This window comes from Volvox carteri (genome assembly GCF_000143455.1).
Source record: "Volvox carteri f. nagariensis unplaced genomic scaffold VOLCAscaffold_39, whole genome shotgun sequence".
NCBI lineage: Eukaryota > Viridiplantae > Chlorophyta > Chlorophyceae > Chlamydomonadales > Volvocaceae > Volvox > Volvox carteri.
Genome location: NW_003307582.1, coordinates 1020622 through 1036034, shown reverse-complemented (window position 1 = coordinate 1036034; position 15413 = coordinate 1020622). Strand labels below are relative to the sequence as shown.

Here is a 15413-nt window from a genome sequence, read left to right as displayed (position 1 = left end):
TGCAGACTGATAAGTGTGCGGACACCACCAGCCGCTAGAGCAACGTGCTGCACATCACCACAGCCACCACCACCACCACAGCCACCTGCAACGACTCTTTCAGCACCCGTCCGACGCTGACACCCTGATTACATTTCAACGTGCACTTGCACATATATCCACACACGGCGCTCACATGCAACCACCTCTCCATATCATACAATCTATACACGCGGCCTCGCACATCTCGCACATCTCACCACAGGACTCGCTCCACCGGCAGCACCAACATGCGACGACCTCCCTCTCCGCCACCACTCTCACGCCGACCTGCCTCTCTTCCCATACCAGCCCTCACCCACACCCCCTTCACACCGCCCCTGCCCGCACCAGCCTGCGGTACCTCTTGACGCTCTGTGCGTACAGCTCCCGGGTACCCAGCAGTGCCAACAAGTTGAGGCCGCCCAGGACACACCAGGTGTCGAAGTAGCAGTCGGCGCCCACGCAGTACAGCTTGTCACCGTGACGGCGAGCGACGCGGTCGTACAGCTTACCGGTCAGCACCGTGGCCAGCAGGTAGCCGCCAGCTGCGGGACCCAGCTGTGCGCGGGATCCAGCGGGGCGGGGCGGGGCGGGGCGGCCACGGCGGGGTTGTAGAGAGGGAGTCGTAGAGAGCACACCAGGCCAAGGGAGGGAAGAGAAGAGGCCTTCAGGAGGAGTATACGAAGGAAGCATCCTAAGTGACCAGGTGGCAGCAGGCGGTGAAGCAGCAGGATAGATGCAAATTTTCGGCACACACAATGATATTGATGATTCTGTTGTTTGCAAACCAAATGGATAATATATATAAACTAGCAAAGGTTATATGTAAACGCCAGCAACGGTTGAATTAAATCTATAATTCCCAGAAGGTTTAGCAGAACTGAACAAAGTTCCTCTGGATTTGTCCTTCAAGGAAAAGGGGTGTGTGTTTGTGCTGCAACTTGCTTGTTGTCGTCCGGTGGGCTGCTGGTCGGGGGCGGGTGCGGAGCTCGGCAACCGAGCGCGAAGGACAAGGTGATGAGAGGCAATGGGGAGAATGCGAGGCGGTGTGTATGGTGGTGGTGGTGGTGGTGGTGGTGGTGATGCACTACACCGGTGTATGTGTATAGCGACCACACTCGACGTCCTCCCGCAGTACCTGCAGCGCCGTGTAATTGCTTCCAAAATGCGAGAGACCAAACAAGTCCGAGGTGATCGCGGGAATCAGGCCCCAGTGCGCTCCAAACGCCAGCCCCGCGATAATGCTGACCAGGTACAGGTTGTACAGCTCCGAAACCGCCGCCCCGCCGACACCAATAAGCGTCAGGCAGCTGGAGGCCAGCAGCGGCAACGTCCGCGGAATGCCGTACCTCCTGAGGATGAGCTCAGAGAGCACACCGCCCGCGAGGCGGCCTGCGGATGGAGAGGGGTGGGAGGGCAACGAGGCAGACGAGGGTAGGAGAGGCAGCGAGTGGAGTGGAGCGAAGGGAATGGGAAGGTGGACGGTTGGAAGAAAACCCAGCCCAGCCCGGACCAGCCCAGCCCAGCCGGGCAAGACGGAAGCCCTAACACCAGCTAAGCTTTAAAGTGCGAGAAGGAAGCCGCATAGGCTAGGTCAAACTTATCCACTTAAAACAAGTTCTCGACACGGCAAATATCAAGACGCAAAGAAACCCTGGGGAGCGCCATGTGGACATCGTGGTCCCAACACCCCCTTCACACACTCTCGCTCTCAGGTGCCCCTACCCCCTCCCAACCCCCGCACCCCCCGAAGGCGCATCCACTCATTCCTACTTCTACTACTTAACAGGAAAACCCTTCTACCGGTTGCGCTTCCCCCCTGGCGATGGTGGTGGTGGCGGCTGTGGTGCCGCTCCTCGCTCTCACCTGTTGCATTGGCCACACTGAACAGCGACACGAACACCACCTGGCCACCCCGCTGGCCCCCCAGAGCCACCACGATGGAGCCCAGGTTGTTCAAGTACGACAGACCCGTACCTAGACCCACGCCGAACTAGCCGGGGTGAGGAGGGGGAGTCACATGCAGGCAATACGCAGGGAGCGAGCACACAAGGGGGGGAGCAGGGAATGATAAAATCCTGTTCAGCGAGCGAGAAGGCTGCGAGAGCTGGGAAGGTTCAGCAACTCAACAGCAGTAGCAGCAGAAGAGCCGCATGGCGGAATGTAGGTGAGCAGGGTAGGGCAGCGGCAGGATTTCTTGACATTGACATTGGCACGGGCACGGGCACGCTATGGGCCGGGGAACGGCAGCATGAAGACGAGGACGTCGACGTCAGCTCTGTAGCCCCCCCGCTGTGGAGACTGCAAAAGCCCGACGGCCCCCTCGGCTGGGGGGGCCCCAGGACATAGCCTCTCCAGGGAGCTCGCCAACCAGCCGGCCACAATTCGGGGGAGATGTGAGAGAGCACGTCGAACATAATGTAACGCCTTGCACACAAGAGCACTCCACCCGACAAACCCAATCCTAAATGCGCACATGCGTGAAGCGCCCACGAAGAGGACTCCACCGTCGTCACAAAACAGTCGCCAGTTCCACCAGCTGACAACTCCGTTGTCGCGAACGTCTTTAGCTCAAAGGAGGCCGCTCAGCTGCTCTAAACCCCCGAGCCACCCACTGGGACCCCGTAACAGACCTGAAACAGCAGCAGCCAGAACAGCGGCGACCGCACTGCGGCGCTAAGGGGCAGGTCCGGCAGCGCAGGCACCTTCTCCAGAGCTTCAATCTGAGCCTCCAGGTCTCCCTCCCGTACCACAGGCCCCGCCAAGGCCCCAGCTTCGTCTTGCGCTGCCGCCGCCGCCGCCGCCGCCGCCAAGGCTTCCTGTGACGGTGAGGGAGGAGCTTCCGGATCCGCCAGCGCTACCAGCACGTCCTTCGTCGCATCGCTAGACTTGCCTCCGTCGCTACTGGCTGCGCCAATCGGCCGATCGAGTACGGTAACCGCCGCGCCGTCAGCGTTGCCGCCTGCTCCAAGAACATCGGACAGTAGGGGCTCCGTTAGATCCGCGTCGCCGTTGCCGCGGCCATTGTTGGCGTCAGCCGCTGCAGCGACATTGTTGCCGTATCCCGTCAGGCTCCTCCGGATCTCAGCCGCCGCCTTGGCGCCCCGTGCCGCCAGGCGACTGAGCAGGCTGCGCTTCAGTCGCTCAACCGCCTCGGGCCGCGGCTTCCGATGCACCCAGTCACCGCTGCTGAGCGGCACCACCAGCAGCAGCGCTAGCAGACTTAGCAGCCCGCCTAGCAAGGCACGCCGCGCGTACGGGGTCGGGTGGACCGCGCCCGCCCACAACGCCGCCCCAGCCTGATAGACCGCCACTAACGCCACCAGCCAATATGCAAATGAGAACCGGGCTTGGGCGGAGAAACGGGGTGTGGAGGGGCCAGGTTGGCGGCGGCTGGGGGCCAGGAGCGGCGTCTCCGGCGGCAGCGGCTCCGCCGCCGCCGCTACCCCCGCGCGAGAAGATGGATCCGGTTCGTGATACGCCTCCGGCACCAAATTTATGGCTGTGGTAAGCGCCAGCGCGATCACGGGCGATACGGCGCCGACGAAGAAGAGGAAGCCGATGGCGGCGCCGACAGCGCTGGCACCGCCAGAGGCAAATGTGGCTGCGTAGATGGACGAGTATATGGATGCGGAGAGACCCACGAAGGCCTTCAGGATGCCCACGACGGTTCCTCGATCACGGGGAAAGTTGCGGACGTTGGTAACGATGGCGGTGGTATCGAACCAGGTGCTGGAGTTGCCTGGATAGGAGACCCGGAGGTCGGCGGTCTGTAAGTGGCGGCGACGCGGCGAATGGAGAACCTCGGGGGATGGCGTCGCGATAACGGCGACGGCGGCCAAATGACACAGTCTAACAGACAAAACGGAAGCACAGAGAGAAGTGCGAAATTGCGGAGAGCAATCAACATAGCGGAATCCACAATGCGCAAAATTGGCAGTCCCCTGTCCTGTTCCCGCGCCTCTCACCGCCCAGGACCGCACACACGCAAATGAAGGCGAAGCTCGGGGCGACGTGTCCACTCGCGGCGGCGAATAGGCCTAGGTAGCCGATGGCCAGCAGCAGCGACCCAATCAGGGCCACGAATCTGAGGTTGAGGTTGAGGGTGGTTGGGGACGGGGGGCAGGCCGCCTCACTAATCATAAACGGAGCCTGACTGTGCGCTCAAGAGTTTCTAAATTGAGCAACGCCTGCTCAAGTTACCTTAAGGACCCGACTTAAATGTTTGTTGGGGTGATGCGGGTGATGGCGGAGGTAAGCGAGCGGGGTAGCTGGAGACGAACATGCAAAGTCTGGATGTGGTTCAGGTGTTCCTTGTCCATGTTCATATGCCAGCCCAGCCCAGCCCAGCCCCTAGGGTAGAGGCAGGCAGTAGAGACATAAGGATGGTAACCCTAAGATGCGGACTCCCGGGAAACGGCTGCCGACCCCGAGTCTGCCGACCCCGAGTATGCTGTCCTTGACAGCACGAGCCTCTGCGTGCCTCAACCCCGCCTCGCCTGGGCCCGAAGCGCTTGTGCTTTTCCAGCCTGTCGTACAGGGCGCCCGACGGAATGGCCAGATAACCGCCAATGTTGAAGCAGGAGCCAATCGTCGCGATCTGGGTTTCGTGGTAGCCCCACAGCTCCTTGAGAGCGGGGGCATATACGGGGAAGACGTACGACAGCCCCGCGGACGCCTGTGTACGACAAGGCAGCCGGCGCCGCATCAGAATAAGTACCGGGCCCGTGAAAACCGCACCATTATCGTCATCAACTAGATTAGGTCAGCACCGGGGACAGCTATTACAACCCGCGAAAGCCCGCAGTTAACCTGACGGCCTCTGGGCAGGGCCAGCGACCAGGGAAGAGCAAGGAAGCAAAAGCGATATTGGTGCACGTATGGCGGGTGGCATGCAGCTTCGGTCAGGACGGTATGCGGCTTAAACCTGGCGCAAAGCAACTTCTGGATGATGCCGTGGCCCGAGGTTTCTGCGAATGCACCGTAACCCCTTCGACGCGCAAACGTATGGACGCCGGCCGAGGCCAAGCGAAATTATACATGTGTATAGCGTCTCCAGATCAGATAACAGTGCTTGTCACTGAGGCAAACGAAAGATGTGTGGTTTCGCGGTGACGGTACACATACATACACCTCCAGACGCGCCAACTGTCAAAGCTACGACAGCCCTGCCCATAAGCACCACCCGACCTGCAGAAGGCAAGACGCCACGAATGTGAGCCATCTGTTCAGGTATAGGCGTGTCCGCATGTTGCGCTTTCAAGATGACCCGACACTCCAATTAGGGATCTCGACACAGCGACATGGAAAGCACTTGCCAAGTCACGAAAAAACTCGTCCAGACGATTGCAAAGAAGTATCCCTTCAATAATATTTTTCACAGTCTCAAACGTCGCGCAACGCCCCCTTCCTGGACCTTGCAGTACAACCTTCCCTTCTTGAAGCTCCATTCTCAAACTGGATGCTCTCTTTTCCGTGCTGACGGTGTGGACAAGGTGCGCTGTGCAGATGTTTTAACTTAAGACTAGAAGACTTTATTTGTCCAGTTGACGCTCCAGTGAACTTCCATCTTAATAGCTTTAGATAAGCTTATAGCTGTTATTTTTTGCAGGAGCAAAATGAAGTTCAACCGCAACGTTAGCTCCTCACGGCGCAAGAGCCGCAAGGTACTTCACACCGGCGGCGACGGCGGGGCGAGCCAGTCTAGGCATGCATGGCTTGAGTCCCTTGCATAACAGTGTGTCAAAATTTCTACTAGCTTATCATACTCAGCCTGGATCAGAGTTGATGGCTTTTTGGCAAAATTTCATATCTGTAATTGCTGTGTCCGCCCAGCTCAGCGACGACTCATACTCTCAGCGACCAGTACACTTTTAATGCACTTTAGTGGCAAGCATATCTTGGAGCCCAGCCGCGGAGTCTTGAACCTGGCCCCGCCCTTGATGTGTATAGGCTCACTTCTCTGCGCCGTCGAGCGTGCGCCGGAAGCTGATGACCGCTCCTCTGTCAGCTGAGCTGAGGAACAAGTACGGGGTGAGTGGTTTCCTGGCAAAGAAAGCCGGTGCGCTGTGCCGTCTGGGGTTGCACACCCAGCTTAACTGCACTGTACGGTCGTGCAGGTGCGTGCCGTGCCCATTCGCAAGGACGACGAGGTGCAGGTCACCCGCGGTGCCTTCAAGGTAGGGAATGGAGTCAATCATGGATATCGCCTGATTCCGATGGGTTTAGCTGAGCTGTGCCTGTGACCCTCACTCAGGCTCGTGAGGGCAAGGTTGTTGAGGTGTACCGCAAGAAGTGGGTCATCCACGTCGAACGCGTTTCTAAGGACAAGAAGAACGGTGGGTTCCTGAGCGCCTCTCGCCCTGCTGAACTCCACCCGCCAGTTGTCCCTTCGTAAGCGCATCAACTGTTGAACCACCGTTTACAACCTAATACAGGTGCCGTCGTGAACGTGGGCATTGATCCCAGCAAGGTGGTCATTACTAAGCTCAAGGTAGGGTCATATGCCAATTGCACTTGTCTAGGCAGGGGGATGGGGCTTGCCACTACCTCGGCTGGGTACCATGCTCATGCATACATGGCCCTTTTTTTGCGGTAGCCGGCCTTAGTCACGAGTTAGAAGGGTCCAATACTCACTGGCATTCCCCTGCTCTCCTGTTGCAGCTGGACAAGGACCGCAAGGCCTTGCTGGAGCGCAAGAAGGCCGCCCGCGCTGCCGAGAAGGGCAAGGGCAAGGTAGGGTCCCTAGAGGGAACGGGATTGGGTTGCACAGCGGAAGTATGGGACAAGCAGGCAAAGAGCACACTAGTCTTGCATAGATGCGAGTCTTGTCGTGTGATTCGCTGTGCATGGGTAGTGTTAATCCCTATCTGCTTTACCTCGAAAGAGTTCAGTCGTGTCCTAAGCGGAACGAAAACTACTGATGTTAGCCGCCGTGTGGCAGACTGTGGATGGGCGCCTGTGGCTGATGTACCGTTTCCCCTTTCCCTTGTACGAATTGCAGTTCACGGAGCAGGACGTTGCCATGACCAACGTCGACTAAGCTACCGGCTATTGCCGCCGTACAGCAACACGATGGGACCCGCCATTGAAGCACAGCGGCAAACATTTCAGGGCTCGGACAGTCCACGGATGGAGCTCATTCGCAGCCGGATATCCAGCAATCCCAGGCTGTGCCGCTGTTCGGCCTCTGTTCGGAGGTCGTAATTGGCAACTGTTATGGACAAAACGGGTCCTTCGTGTGCTCCGCAGAACAGTCTTTGGGAGTTGGTTGTGGTGTCCGAGGCTGCGCCAGTCACGATTGGGGTGGCCGAGGCGGGTTCTTGCACTGAGAATGGGCGGCCAGCGGGGTGCTACAGGCCGCAGGAGGCTTGGGTATCGGCAGCAGTGCGCTCAGCGGGGGGAAAGAGCAGTTCTTGCTTGTGAGGGCCAGAGATCCGCAGAGAGTCCCAATAATTGGCGCAAATGGCAATATGCTGGATACGTTGGTGCAGAGGTCGCCTTGAAGGGGAGATATTAATTCTGTCCAGATCTCTTGTTCTTGTAAGCAGGCTGCAGCTAAGCTCATGGTGTCAATATGTGGCATCGCTACATTTGGGAAAAAACACAATTAAAAGCACGCCAGGGATAGTATCCCTGATTATTCATATTCACGTCTAGAAAGCTGTTCATAAACCCTGACAGTACAACCTTACATCGTCTTGTGATACTTCTTGTTGCTAGTCAATTCGACAAAATTATTCCCGATCCGCATGTTACAAAAATTCTCAATACATACACTACAATACTACACTACATACAAAACATGATACGCCTACCTACATCCTTAAACCTGGCTGCGTATAGTTCACTACCCGGCAACTCCCTCTTGTTCAGAGGCTAACAACGTGAGTTCAATCATCATCGTCATCCGCTGCTAGTTTCTCCGCCTCAAGGTGCTTAAATAACAGGCCCATGGGTCGCACCAGTCGAGGCAGCCAGGGTAGGTCTGCCAGGTTAATCGACATGAGATCCATAGCAACCGCCACACGGGGGTGCCGACTGAGATCCAGCTCCGGAAGAGTGGGATAGCGAGTGCTGAAGTGTGTCAGCACAGTACGATACACACCAGCCTGTGCACGGGTAGATGGGTGGATTGGGAAAATCCCAATTTTCCGGGGCATATTCAACGACATAGATTGGGAAGTGAAAGATGTGGTACACTGTCAGCACGCGCAAATCTCGGTGCGGAATGGCACATGGCGGTGGCAGCAGAGGTACATGACCTGCCAGAAGTCTTGCGCGGGGGGCTGTAACTCCCGTTGAAGGCGGCAATGGGTTCAGCTGGTCACGAACCGTAACCGGCCCCAGAGGCAGACGGCCCAACCGCACGACACCGCCACCCACCTCCTCGCCCACCCCGACCGCCTCCGCTGTGGTGCTGTGCCGCTTGGCCCGCGCCTCCCCTTCCATGCTCTCCTCGAACGTGGCCTCATGCACCAGTAGCGTGGCCCCCCTGGCAGCCTCCACCGTCTGCAGAGATCAGTCAGAGAGCAGGTTGGGGCTCAGGGGACGTAATGCTTTGTCGGCTCTCCTCTCCCACCCACCTCCCCTCCACCAACCACACCCCTTCACCTGCCGGCACGGCCGCGTGTCGCCCGAGAACACCAGCCGCCAGCCCGCACGTCCCTCCAGCACCAGCCCGTGCGCGTCCTTGATGTGCTCCACAGGGAACGGAGCCAGCGCCGCCAGCCCCAGCCGCTCCTTCGCTGCCTCGTACGCTGCCGCCACCGCCTTCGGCATCACACTCATCCCCCGCGCGCCAACACGCCCCCCCCACAACGATACATTTCGGCAAAACAGGAACTGCATCGGCACGACCGCACTGTACCGCAGCAGGATTTCAAACAGGCTGGTGGGGCCAATGATCAGCAGCGGCGGTGCGCCGCGCCGCGCGCGCCACTCCAGCAGCCGGTACAGGCCGCCGTGGTGGTCAGCATGCATGTGGCTGACCCACACGGCCGCCAGCTGCTCGCCCAGGCGGCGCTCCGCCTCCTGCACCCCGAACCGGCGCTTCATCTGCCCCATGGCGTCCTCTCCGCAGTCCACCAGCAGGCCGCCCGCCTCGAAGAGGTCCACGTAGCAGCCCGACACGTTGCGGTACTTGGACGGCTGGGAGCTGGCGGTGCCCAGGAAGGTCAGCTCGGCCATACGCCTGCACGGCAGAGCCCGGTGGAAAGGGGCATCATCGGGTTGCAGTAAGACAAGGCAAGAAAACTGAGGGGGTCCCTGGTTGTTGGTTGGGGGGAGGTGGTTATTTACACCTCCAATATCCTTAAAACAGGCCCCAACCCATGACAGGAGGTTTCACCTCCCTCACCACCCTGTGGATCATTCACCTGTCACCGCTGGTCAGCGGCTCCGGGACCGGCTGATCGGCCGCTAGCGCAGGCCGAGCCTCCGGCACCTCCACCTCCATCACTTCCGTCGCCTCCACCGCCTCCGCTGCCGTCTTATCCGTATCCACACCCGCCCCCTCCACTGCCGCATCTGCCACATCTGCCGCTGCCATCCCCGTCGCCTCCGTCTTCTTGCCATTCGCACCCCCATCGGCCGCCGCTGCCGCCGAATCCCCCGGCACCGCTGTTGCTGCCGCCGCCAAGATGGGCGCGTAGGCGGGGTCTGCACGAACATCCTCCAGAACCTTTGACGAGCTATCATACTTGAACACATCGCCGTACTCCAGGCCAAGTCGCGTCAGCGGCATCAGATTGACCCGCACGGCGCTCGCCGCCTGAATGACGCTGCCGGGATCTAGCTCCGCCTCCGCCACCGGCGGCGGCGCCACCGCATTCCCCAGCGCAAAGACCGGGAAACAGGCCGCGCTAAGGGCGTGCAGCTTGGCCTGGAAGACTGTGGCCCTGGGGATGCTGCTGGGCTGCTGGGCCCCCGAGCTCACCACGACATGGCGCCATGACGGCCCCAGCTGCGCCCGCCACGCCGCCAGGTCCTCCGCCCCATTCACCGCCAGTTCAGCTGGCATCAGGTGTATAGCAACACAGACCCTAGGGCTGCCGCCGCTAGCGACCGCCGCCTTGCCGTCATTGCCTTCGCCGGCCGTCGCGTCTGCCTGAGGTTAAGAACGGGGGTAGGAGGGGCGCGGCCGGAGGGGGTATAGCCGATGGGGACGGAAGGCACCAGGGGGATGATGGTGCCGAGCTGTGATGGGGCGGAAAAGACGTCATGGTGGTATTGGCACTGGCAGCTGGCACTCATGTCTTTCATGATTTTCATGCCATCATGACAGTAAACCTAACATACATTTTCCACGACCTCCACGCCCTCCACGACCCCCACGTTCCCACGTCCCTATCAGCCAGTTCCGCTTCAGCACCGGTCCGTCCGCCCCCTGCGCCGTTTCGAATCCCTAGCTCACCACAAAGCGCCGTACTCGCTCGTCCTTCGCCACCGCCCTGAGGCTCTCCAGCGAGGGTGTATCCAGCAGCAGCACTGCCGGCCCGGGCACTGCGGCCTCCATCACCTCCCCCGGGCTAACCACGCGACCTGACTTGGTGGTCACGGACAGGCCCCGCTGCAGCTGACCGAACAACTGCAAGACGAACGGGAAGGAGAGAAGAGCCGTTGAGAGCCATTGTCCAAATCCTGGGAGAAGGACCGTGAGTAGCTGCTACACGTGCATTTTGAGTGCTTCTCAACCAGACCAGCTCCCTCTCACCCCTCTCGTTCTTCACCCTCTCATGGCCCCGATCCCCCCCTCCGCCTCCCCCGCCCCCTTCTGGTTGCTTACAGGCCCCGGTTCCACCCCCAGCTCAATAGCCTTCTCCGGCATGAACTTGCCCGGCCGCCCCGCCAGCTGGATGGCGTATATCGCGATATCCGGATGCGACAGACCCGCGGGTCGCTGACGACCAGGAGAGTCCTGATGCGAGGGAGGTCACGGCGAGAATGACGGTCTGTGTGTGTATGTGTGTGTGTGTGTGCGTGGTGTGTGTGTGTGTGTGTGATGGCGATGGTGATGGGGGAAGAGGGAAGAGGGAAAAACCAAAGATGATGCAAGCAGCTAAGAAAACCATAGGATGCGAGGCTCGGGGAAGAGCACCGAGTAATGAGAATATTCGCACAAATTGGTTAACGGAATGAAAGCACATCAGGCAGGGGAAGGACTTCCGGTGGTAACCCCCCCCGTAGCAACGTGAAACTCAGTACTGCTACTTGTCTTGAAAACTCGGAGAAGGGGGACGGGGTCGCAGTGGATAAGATGTGAAGTGTGGAATGTGATGCATATCAGGTACTTATCTGTTACCCACTAGCGCCCCCCGGAGGTGAGTGACGGTAAACCCCCTCGGTGCTACCCCCCTTCCGCACCTGCTCATTTGCCGTCGAGGAGGGCTCCGTGCGCTGCCGCTTGGCGGCCGGACCGCCGTCGCCCTCTCCGTCTCCGTCCCCATCTGCGGCCACAGGGGGACCTTCCGACGAGATGTTCGTTTCCCCCACCCGCACCAGGATGGGGGTGATGCTGACCACATCCGTCTGGAGCACGGGCGTCGAAGTGGCGTGGTCTGAAGTACCGGAGCGGGAGGGGGAGCGGGAGGGGGAAGCGAGTGAGGGGTCACGGGCAAACTGTTCAGTGGCCTTCGGGGATAGCGGCCCCGTTTCGGATGCTGCACATCTCCACATCTTGCATTACCCATCGCGCGCCGAGAGGGAAACTCTCTCTCTCACACATCACATCAGGGCATCCCACTGCCCCAGCCCAGAGCCGCAGGCCACAACGGCCTAGGAGCTCTTGCCAACCTCCCACTCCTGCCAAGCTCCCACTCCTGCCGACCTCCCACTCCTGCCCTTTCCTGCAGGGCCCTTCCCTACGCAGCACACCCTCACCGAACTCCTCCACCGCCACGGTGTTTTCCTGGTTGATATAGTTACGGAACGCAGCCACGTAGGAGGACAGCCCCGGAGGCCCTGGGGGGATTCCGGTGAGGGGGGAGGGGGAGGAGTTCACATGAGGAACAATCCCAGACCGCATCGCTCCTCCGAGCGGCAGCATCAACCCTTTTCCCTCCCTTACCCCTCGATCACACACACACACACAAACACATCAGGCAAAGCCACCCCTGACAATCCAGCACCAGGCTGACCGCCATGCGGAGCGCGTAGCCCCCCCGGAGCTTACCTTTGACGGCACATGCGACCTGCTTGCTCAGGAGCCCCCCGGCGTCCGCAGGAAGAACGGATAACGCCATGCCTAGGGGTGCAGGGAGCCCGGCAGGGGACGATATTGGTGTGGTGTGGGAGGTGAAATGCGGGCTGCGCTCGGTGGTAAGGCCAGGCGGGCAACCGCAGCAGTAACCGAGCACCCATACCCAAGGTCATGCTGTACTCAACGACCCAAAAAACACGTTTATCAGCAGGCTGGCTTGTAGGTGCGGTCTCGTTTTGCTGCTGAAGTCGCGCTGCGGCAGGCGGTCTGGACCGAACGAAGGTCAACACAACGCAGCAGCCGCCTCGCAGCCGTGGTGTTGTAGCTTTGGCTGCCTCCGGGCTCTTTTCTCTTCCTTCCCCCCAGCTTTTGGCTCGGAGATCAATCGGTTAAGCACGCACCTGGCAGGCCCCCCAAGGTCTCTGTGGTGATGCGTGTGATGAAGTAGGCGTTGATCTGCGGATTGTTGTGGCAAGGAGCAGTGTGTAGAGGGGAAGCCGCCGCGCGACGCTGTGAGGCTTCGACGGCCGGGGGATTTACCTGGCTGATTTTTATCTTGTGTTCACGAAAGAGGCGTTGAATCCCCTCGCCAGCGTTGAATAAATACCTTTCGTTGTTGAAGAACAGGAGCACCGATGGGCTGGTGTGGTTGATGTCAAGGGCCAACACCTATCGGCAAGAAAAAAAAGTGTCATGTGGTATCTTTATTTTATTTCAAGTGAAAGACTGCGTGGCATGCCTGCAGGTATGACGAATAGTGCCGCATGCCGCCGGCAGAACGTTCGCTGCGTTTTTGCTGTGCCTGCGGTTGCGTTTGCTGCTGCTTTTGCTTTCGCTTGCCATCCTGCTTTGTTTGGGGCTGCACTTCAGCTTGTGCCTGCTTTTTCCCCATTCTTCGTTCGGTTGCGAAACGCAAGAATGAGGTTTGCAGGAAGTAATGATTATCTCGCGAAAAAAGGGGGCGATATCGAAGCATAAGAAAGAATTATATCCGCACATGACTGCGATTCTTGAATCCCCTACCTGGGTGCTACGACGCGACAGTTGAAATCGTACCGAGAGCAACCATCGACTGGCCATCGGGCGTCGGGCCCAGATGAGTCCTGGGTAAATATTATCTAAGATTCACATTTCATGGTCCCAGTCTAGCACATCCGAACGCGCTTGTTCTGTATTTGGTACTCTTTTGTTCGACGATGTGTCGCAAGGTGAGCGACACCACGATATAGACTTCCCCGACTCGCCAGGGGTCCTGGCGGTCACGTCGGCACTTAAAGTATTCCTGCAGGTCCCTGCAGGTAGAACTTTACAGGGCTTACATATGTCTGTGCATACCATGCGGTCAATCCCACAAGACCACATAGCATGGACCAGTACTGCTGTGCGGCTTTTTCTGGTGGTAGCGTAGTCGGTGTGCTGCGTCCACCTTTAACGCAGCTGCCGGCACATCTGGAGGTGAAGAAAAGCTTCCGCACCATCTTTGCGTTGCATGGAAGCGGCTCTCCGGCAATGGGCTTAATTTCAATACGCCCATCCTTGAGGTGTTGTGGGCATTCCATACTCCGCATTTCTTACATATGCCTCAACATGAGCGCACGCAAGTATAAAACATCAAGTATATCGACGGGATGGAAATCTGTGTCCTGTCCGGCGTGGTGGGCAGCCACCACAGCGTGTCGCCGGGAAAAGACGAATCCTGCACCGACCTAGCAGCCTCAAGGCTATTTTAAGGGAGCATCGCCCTTTGTGCGACATGCGAAAAACCCAACGTGCAACCCTTAACCCCCCACCCTCGCGTACCACCTAGTGGCATGGTGGGCTGCCACGAAACTGTACACAGCACAATTGGCGCTCGTCACACCGTTCACAGGTTGAAGATAGGAGGTGAGATGCGCACTGATTCCCGGCCTGACACACACGTCGCACACTGGTAGAGAGCCAGCACGGCCTCGCGGCCTCCCGGAGCCGAGGAAAACAAGATCTCAGGTCAGGCACAAGAGGCCATCACACAATCCCCAGATGCTTTGGAATGCGTCAGTGTCTTTATACTGCGCTTGGGCTCAGGTTCCAGTGCCCGATGAGGGTTGGGTGGTGCAGCAGCTACTCTTCCACCTGCCGCAACCGCCGCCATCACTATCGACCACACTACGTGGCGGAGTGTCACAGCCGCTACTCGAAACAATGCAGTCACGTGCTCGTAGGCGGTTGCATCCAGGGCCCTTCCATTGACCACCACACTCAGATATCACACCAGCGCATTTACAAGAGCTTTCTTCCCAAGAGTACAACCCGCTCGGCACATGCTGCCAAATAAACATCCCGTGCTATCATGCACAACCTCAACTGACAACTCCTCATCTGTCCACTCAGTGTCCTCCACGAGGGCAAGAAAGAGTAGAAAACGTCCTATGAGGCCCCAGCCCAAGTCCCCACGTGCCCGCCGCTGCTGCTACCGCTGCTGCTGCTGCTGCCTATGCCATGACGGGTTGCCCCGGGTGAACTCGCGCATGAGGGTTGGGGTGGGAATTGTGGTGACGGTATTGGTGACCGTCGGGGCCCATCGTGCCGTGGATGTGCACGTGCACGTACCGCCGTAGCACCTCCTCGTTCAGCCCCATCTGTCCCACCTCTGCCATTGCCAGCAGCACGTCCGTACAGGTAATCTCGTGATCCACAGGGCCCTCCTCCGCCCGCCGCCCAAATCCAGATCCCCCAACACCGCCTCCGGACGATCCGTCTCCGCCTGCACCGGCAGACACCGCCCGGGCAGCTTGTCGCGTGTGCGGACTTGCACCCACCATTCCCCGGCCGCTGCTGCTGCTGCCGCCACCGCCACCGCCAGAAATGCCGACGGGACCCTGCCTTCCCGGGCTCGGGCTCGGGCTGAGGGCGTGTGCGGCAACACTGACAGCAGCGACTTGGGCTTGGGGCCCCCCAGGCGTTGCTGCAGCTACCTGACCGCTTCCACTGCGCGCTGGGCTGGGTCCGGCCAATGACCCCCGGGCTGGGCTGGGGCCAGTGGACGCCAGCGGGCCTCCGCGGTGTCCCCGGCTGGTGGTGGGGGTGCAGCAGGCGCCGCCGGGGCTAGGACTTGGATTCGGGCTTGGGCTGTGTCTGGAGGCAGAGCCTGGCCGAGGGTGTGGCGCTGCGGCGGCGGCAAGCCCCATCCCCAGCCCCAGTGAGATGTCCGGCT

The 15413-nt window shown here is 59.5% G+C and overlaps 3 protein-coding genes across 3 annotated transcripts; 1 reads left to right on the top strand and 2 right to left on the bottom strand.

Annotated features, from left to right (window-relative positions):
• Positions 1 to 348: 348 nt before the first annotated feature.
• Positions 349 to 4699, bottom strand: VOLCADRAFT_94778 (uncharacterized protein; the record flags this gene model as incomplete). The annotated part of the gene is made up of 6 exons (XM_002953888.1): positions 349 to 579; positions 1160 to 1413; positions 1888 to 2014; positions 2655 to 3763; positions 3990 to 4108; positions 4560 to 4699. Coding segments are annotated over 6 exons (1980 nt in total), but the record flags the coding sequence as incomplete, so codon positions are not given.
• An 800-nt stretch (positions 4700 to 5499) lies between these two features.
• On the top strand, positions 5500 to 7647 carry rpl26 (component of cytosolic 80S ribosome and 60S large subunit). The gene is made up of 8 exons (XM_002953967.1): positions 5500 to 5516; positions 5633 to 5687; positions 5974 to 6054; positions 6141 to 6200; positions 6278 to 6359; positions 6459 to 6514; positions 6685 to 6756; positions 7025 to 7647. The coding sequence occupies exons 2-8, from the start codon at positions 5640 to 5642 to the stop codon at positions 7061 to 7063; spliced, it is 438 nt and encodes a 145-aa protein (XP_002954013.1). The 5' UTR covers positions 5500 to 5516; positions 5633 to 5639; the 3' UTR covers positions 7064 to 7647.
• A 266-nt stretch (positions 7648 to 7913) lies between these two features.
• Positions 7914 to 12889, bottom strand: VOLCADRAFT_118548 (uncharacterized protein; the record flags this gene model as incomplete). The annotated part of the gene is made up of 12 exons (XM_002953887.1): positions 7914 to 8132; positions 8407 to 8532; positions 8635 to 8961; positions 9013 to 9214; positions 9399 to 10129; positions 10436 to 10609; positions 10808 to 10939; positions 11386 to 11579; positions 11902 to 11982; positions 12194 to 12265; positions 12622 to 12676; positions 12761 to 12889. Coding segments are annotated over 12 exons (2442 nt in total), but the record flags the coding sequence as incomplete, so codon positions are not given.
• Positions 12890 to 15413: the final 2524 nt, after the last annotated feature.

Coding starts and splice junctions, on each gene's coding strand:
- rpl26 (XM_002953967.1), top strand. CDS start 5,640: ATGAAGTTCAACCGCAACGTTAGCTCCTCACGGCGCAAGAGCCGCAAG. Junction 6,515..6,684: donor TGGTCATTACTAAGCTCAAG/GTAGGGTCATAT, acceptor CTCCTGTTGCAG/CTGGACAAGGACCGCAAGGC. Junction 6,757..7,024: donor CCGAGAAGGGCAAGGGCAAG/GTAGGGTCCCTA, acceptor TACGAATTGCAG/TTCACGGAGCAGGACGTTGC.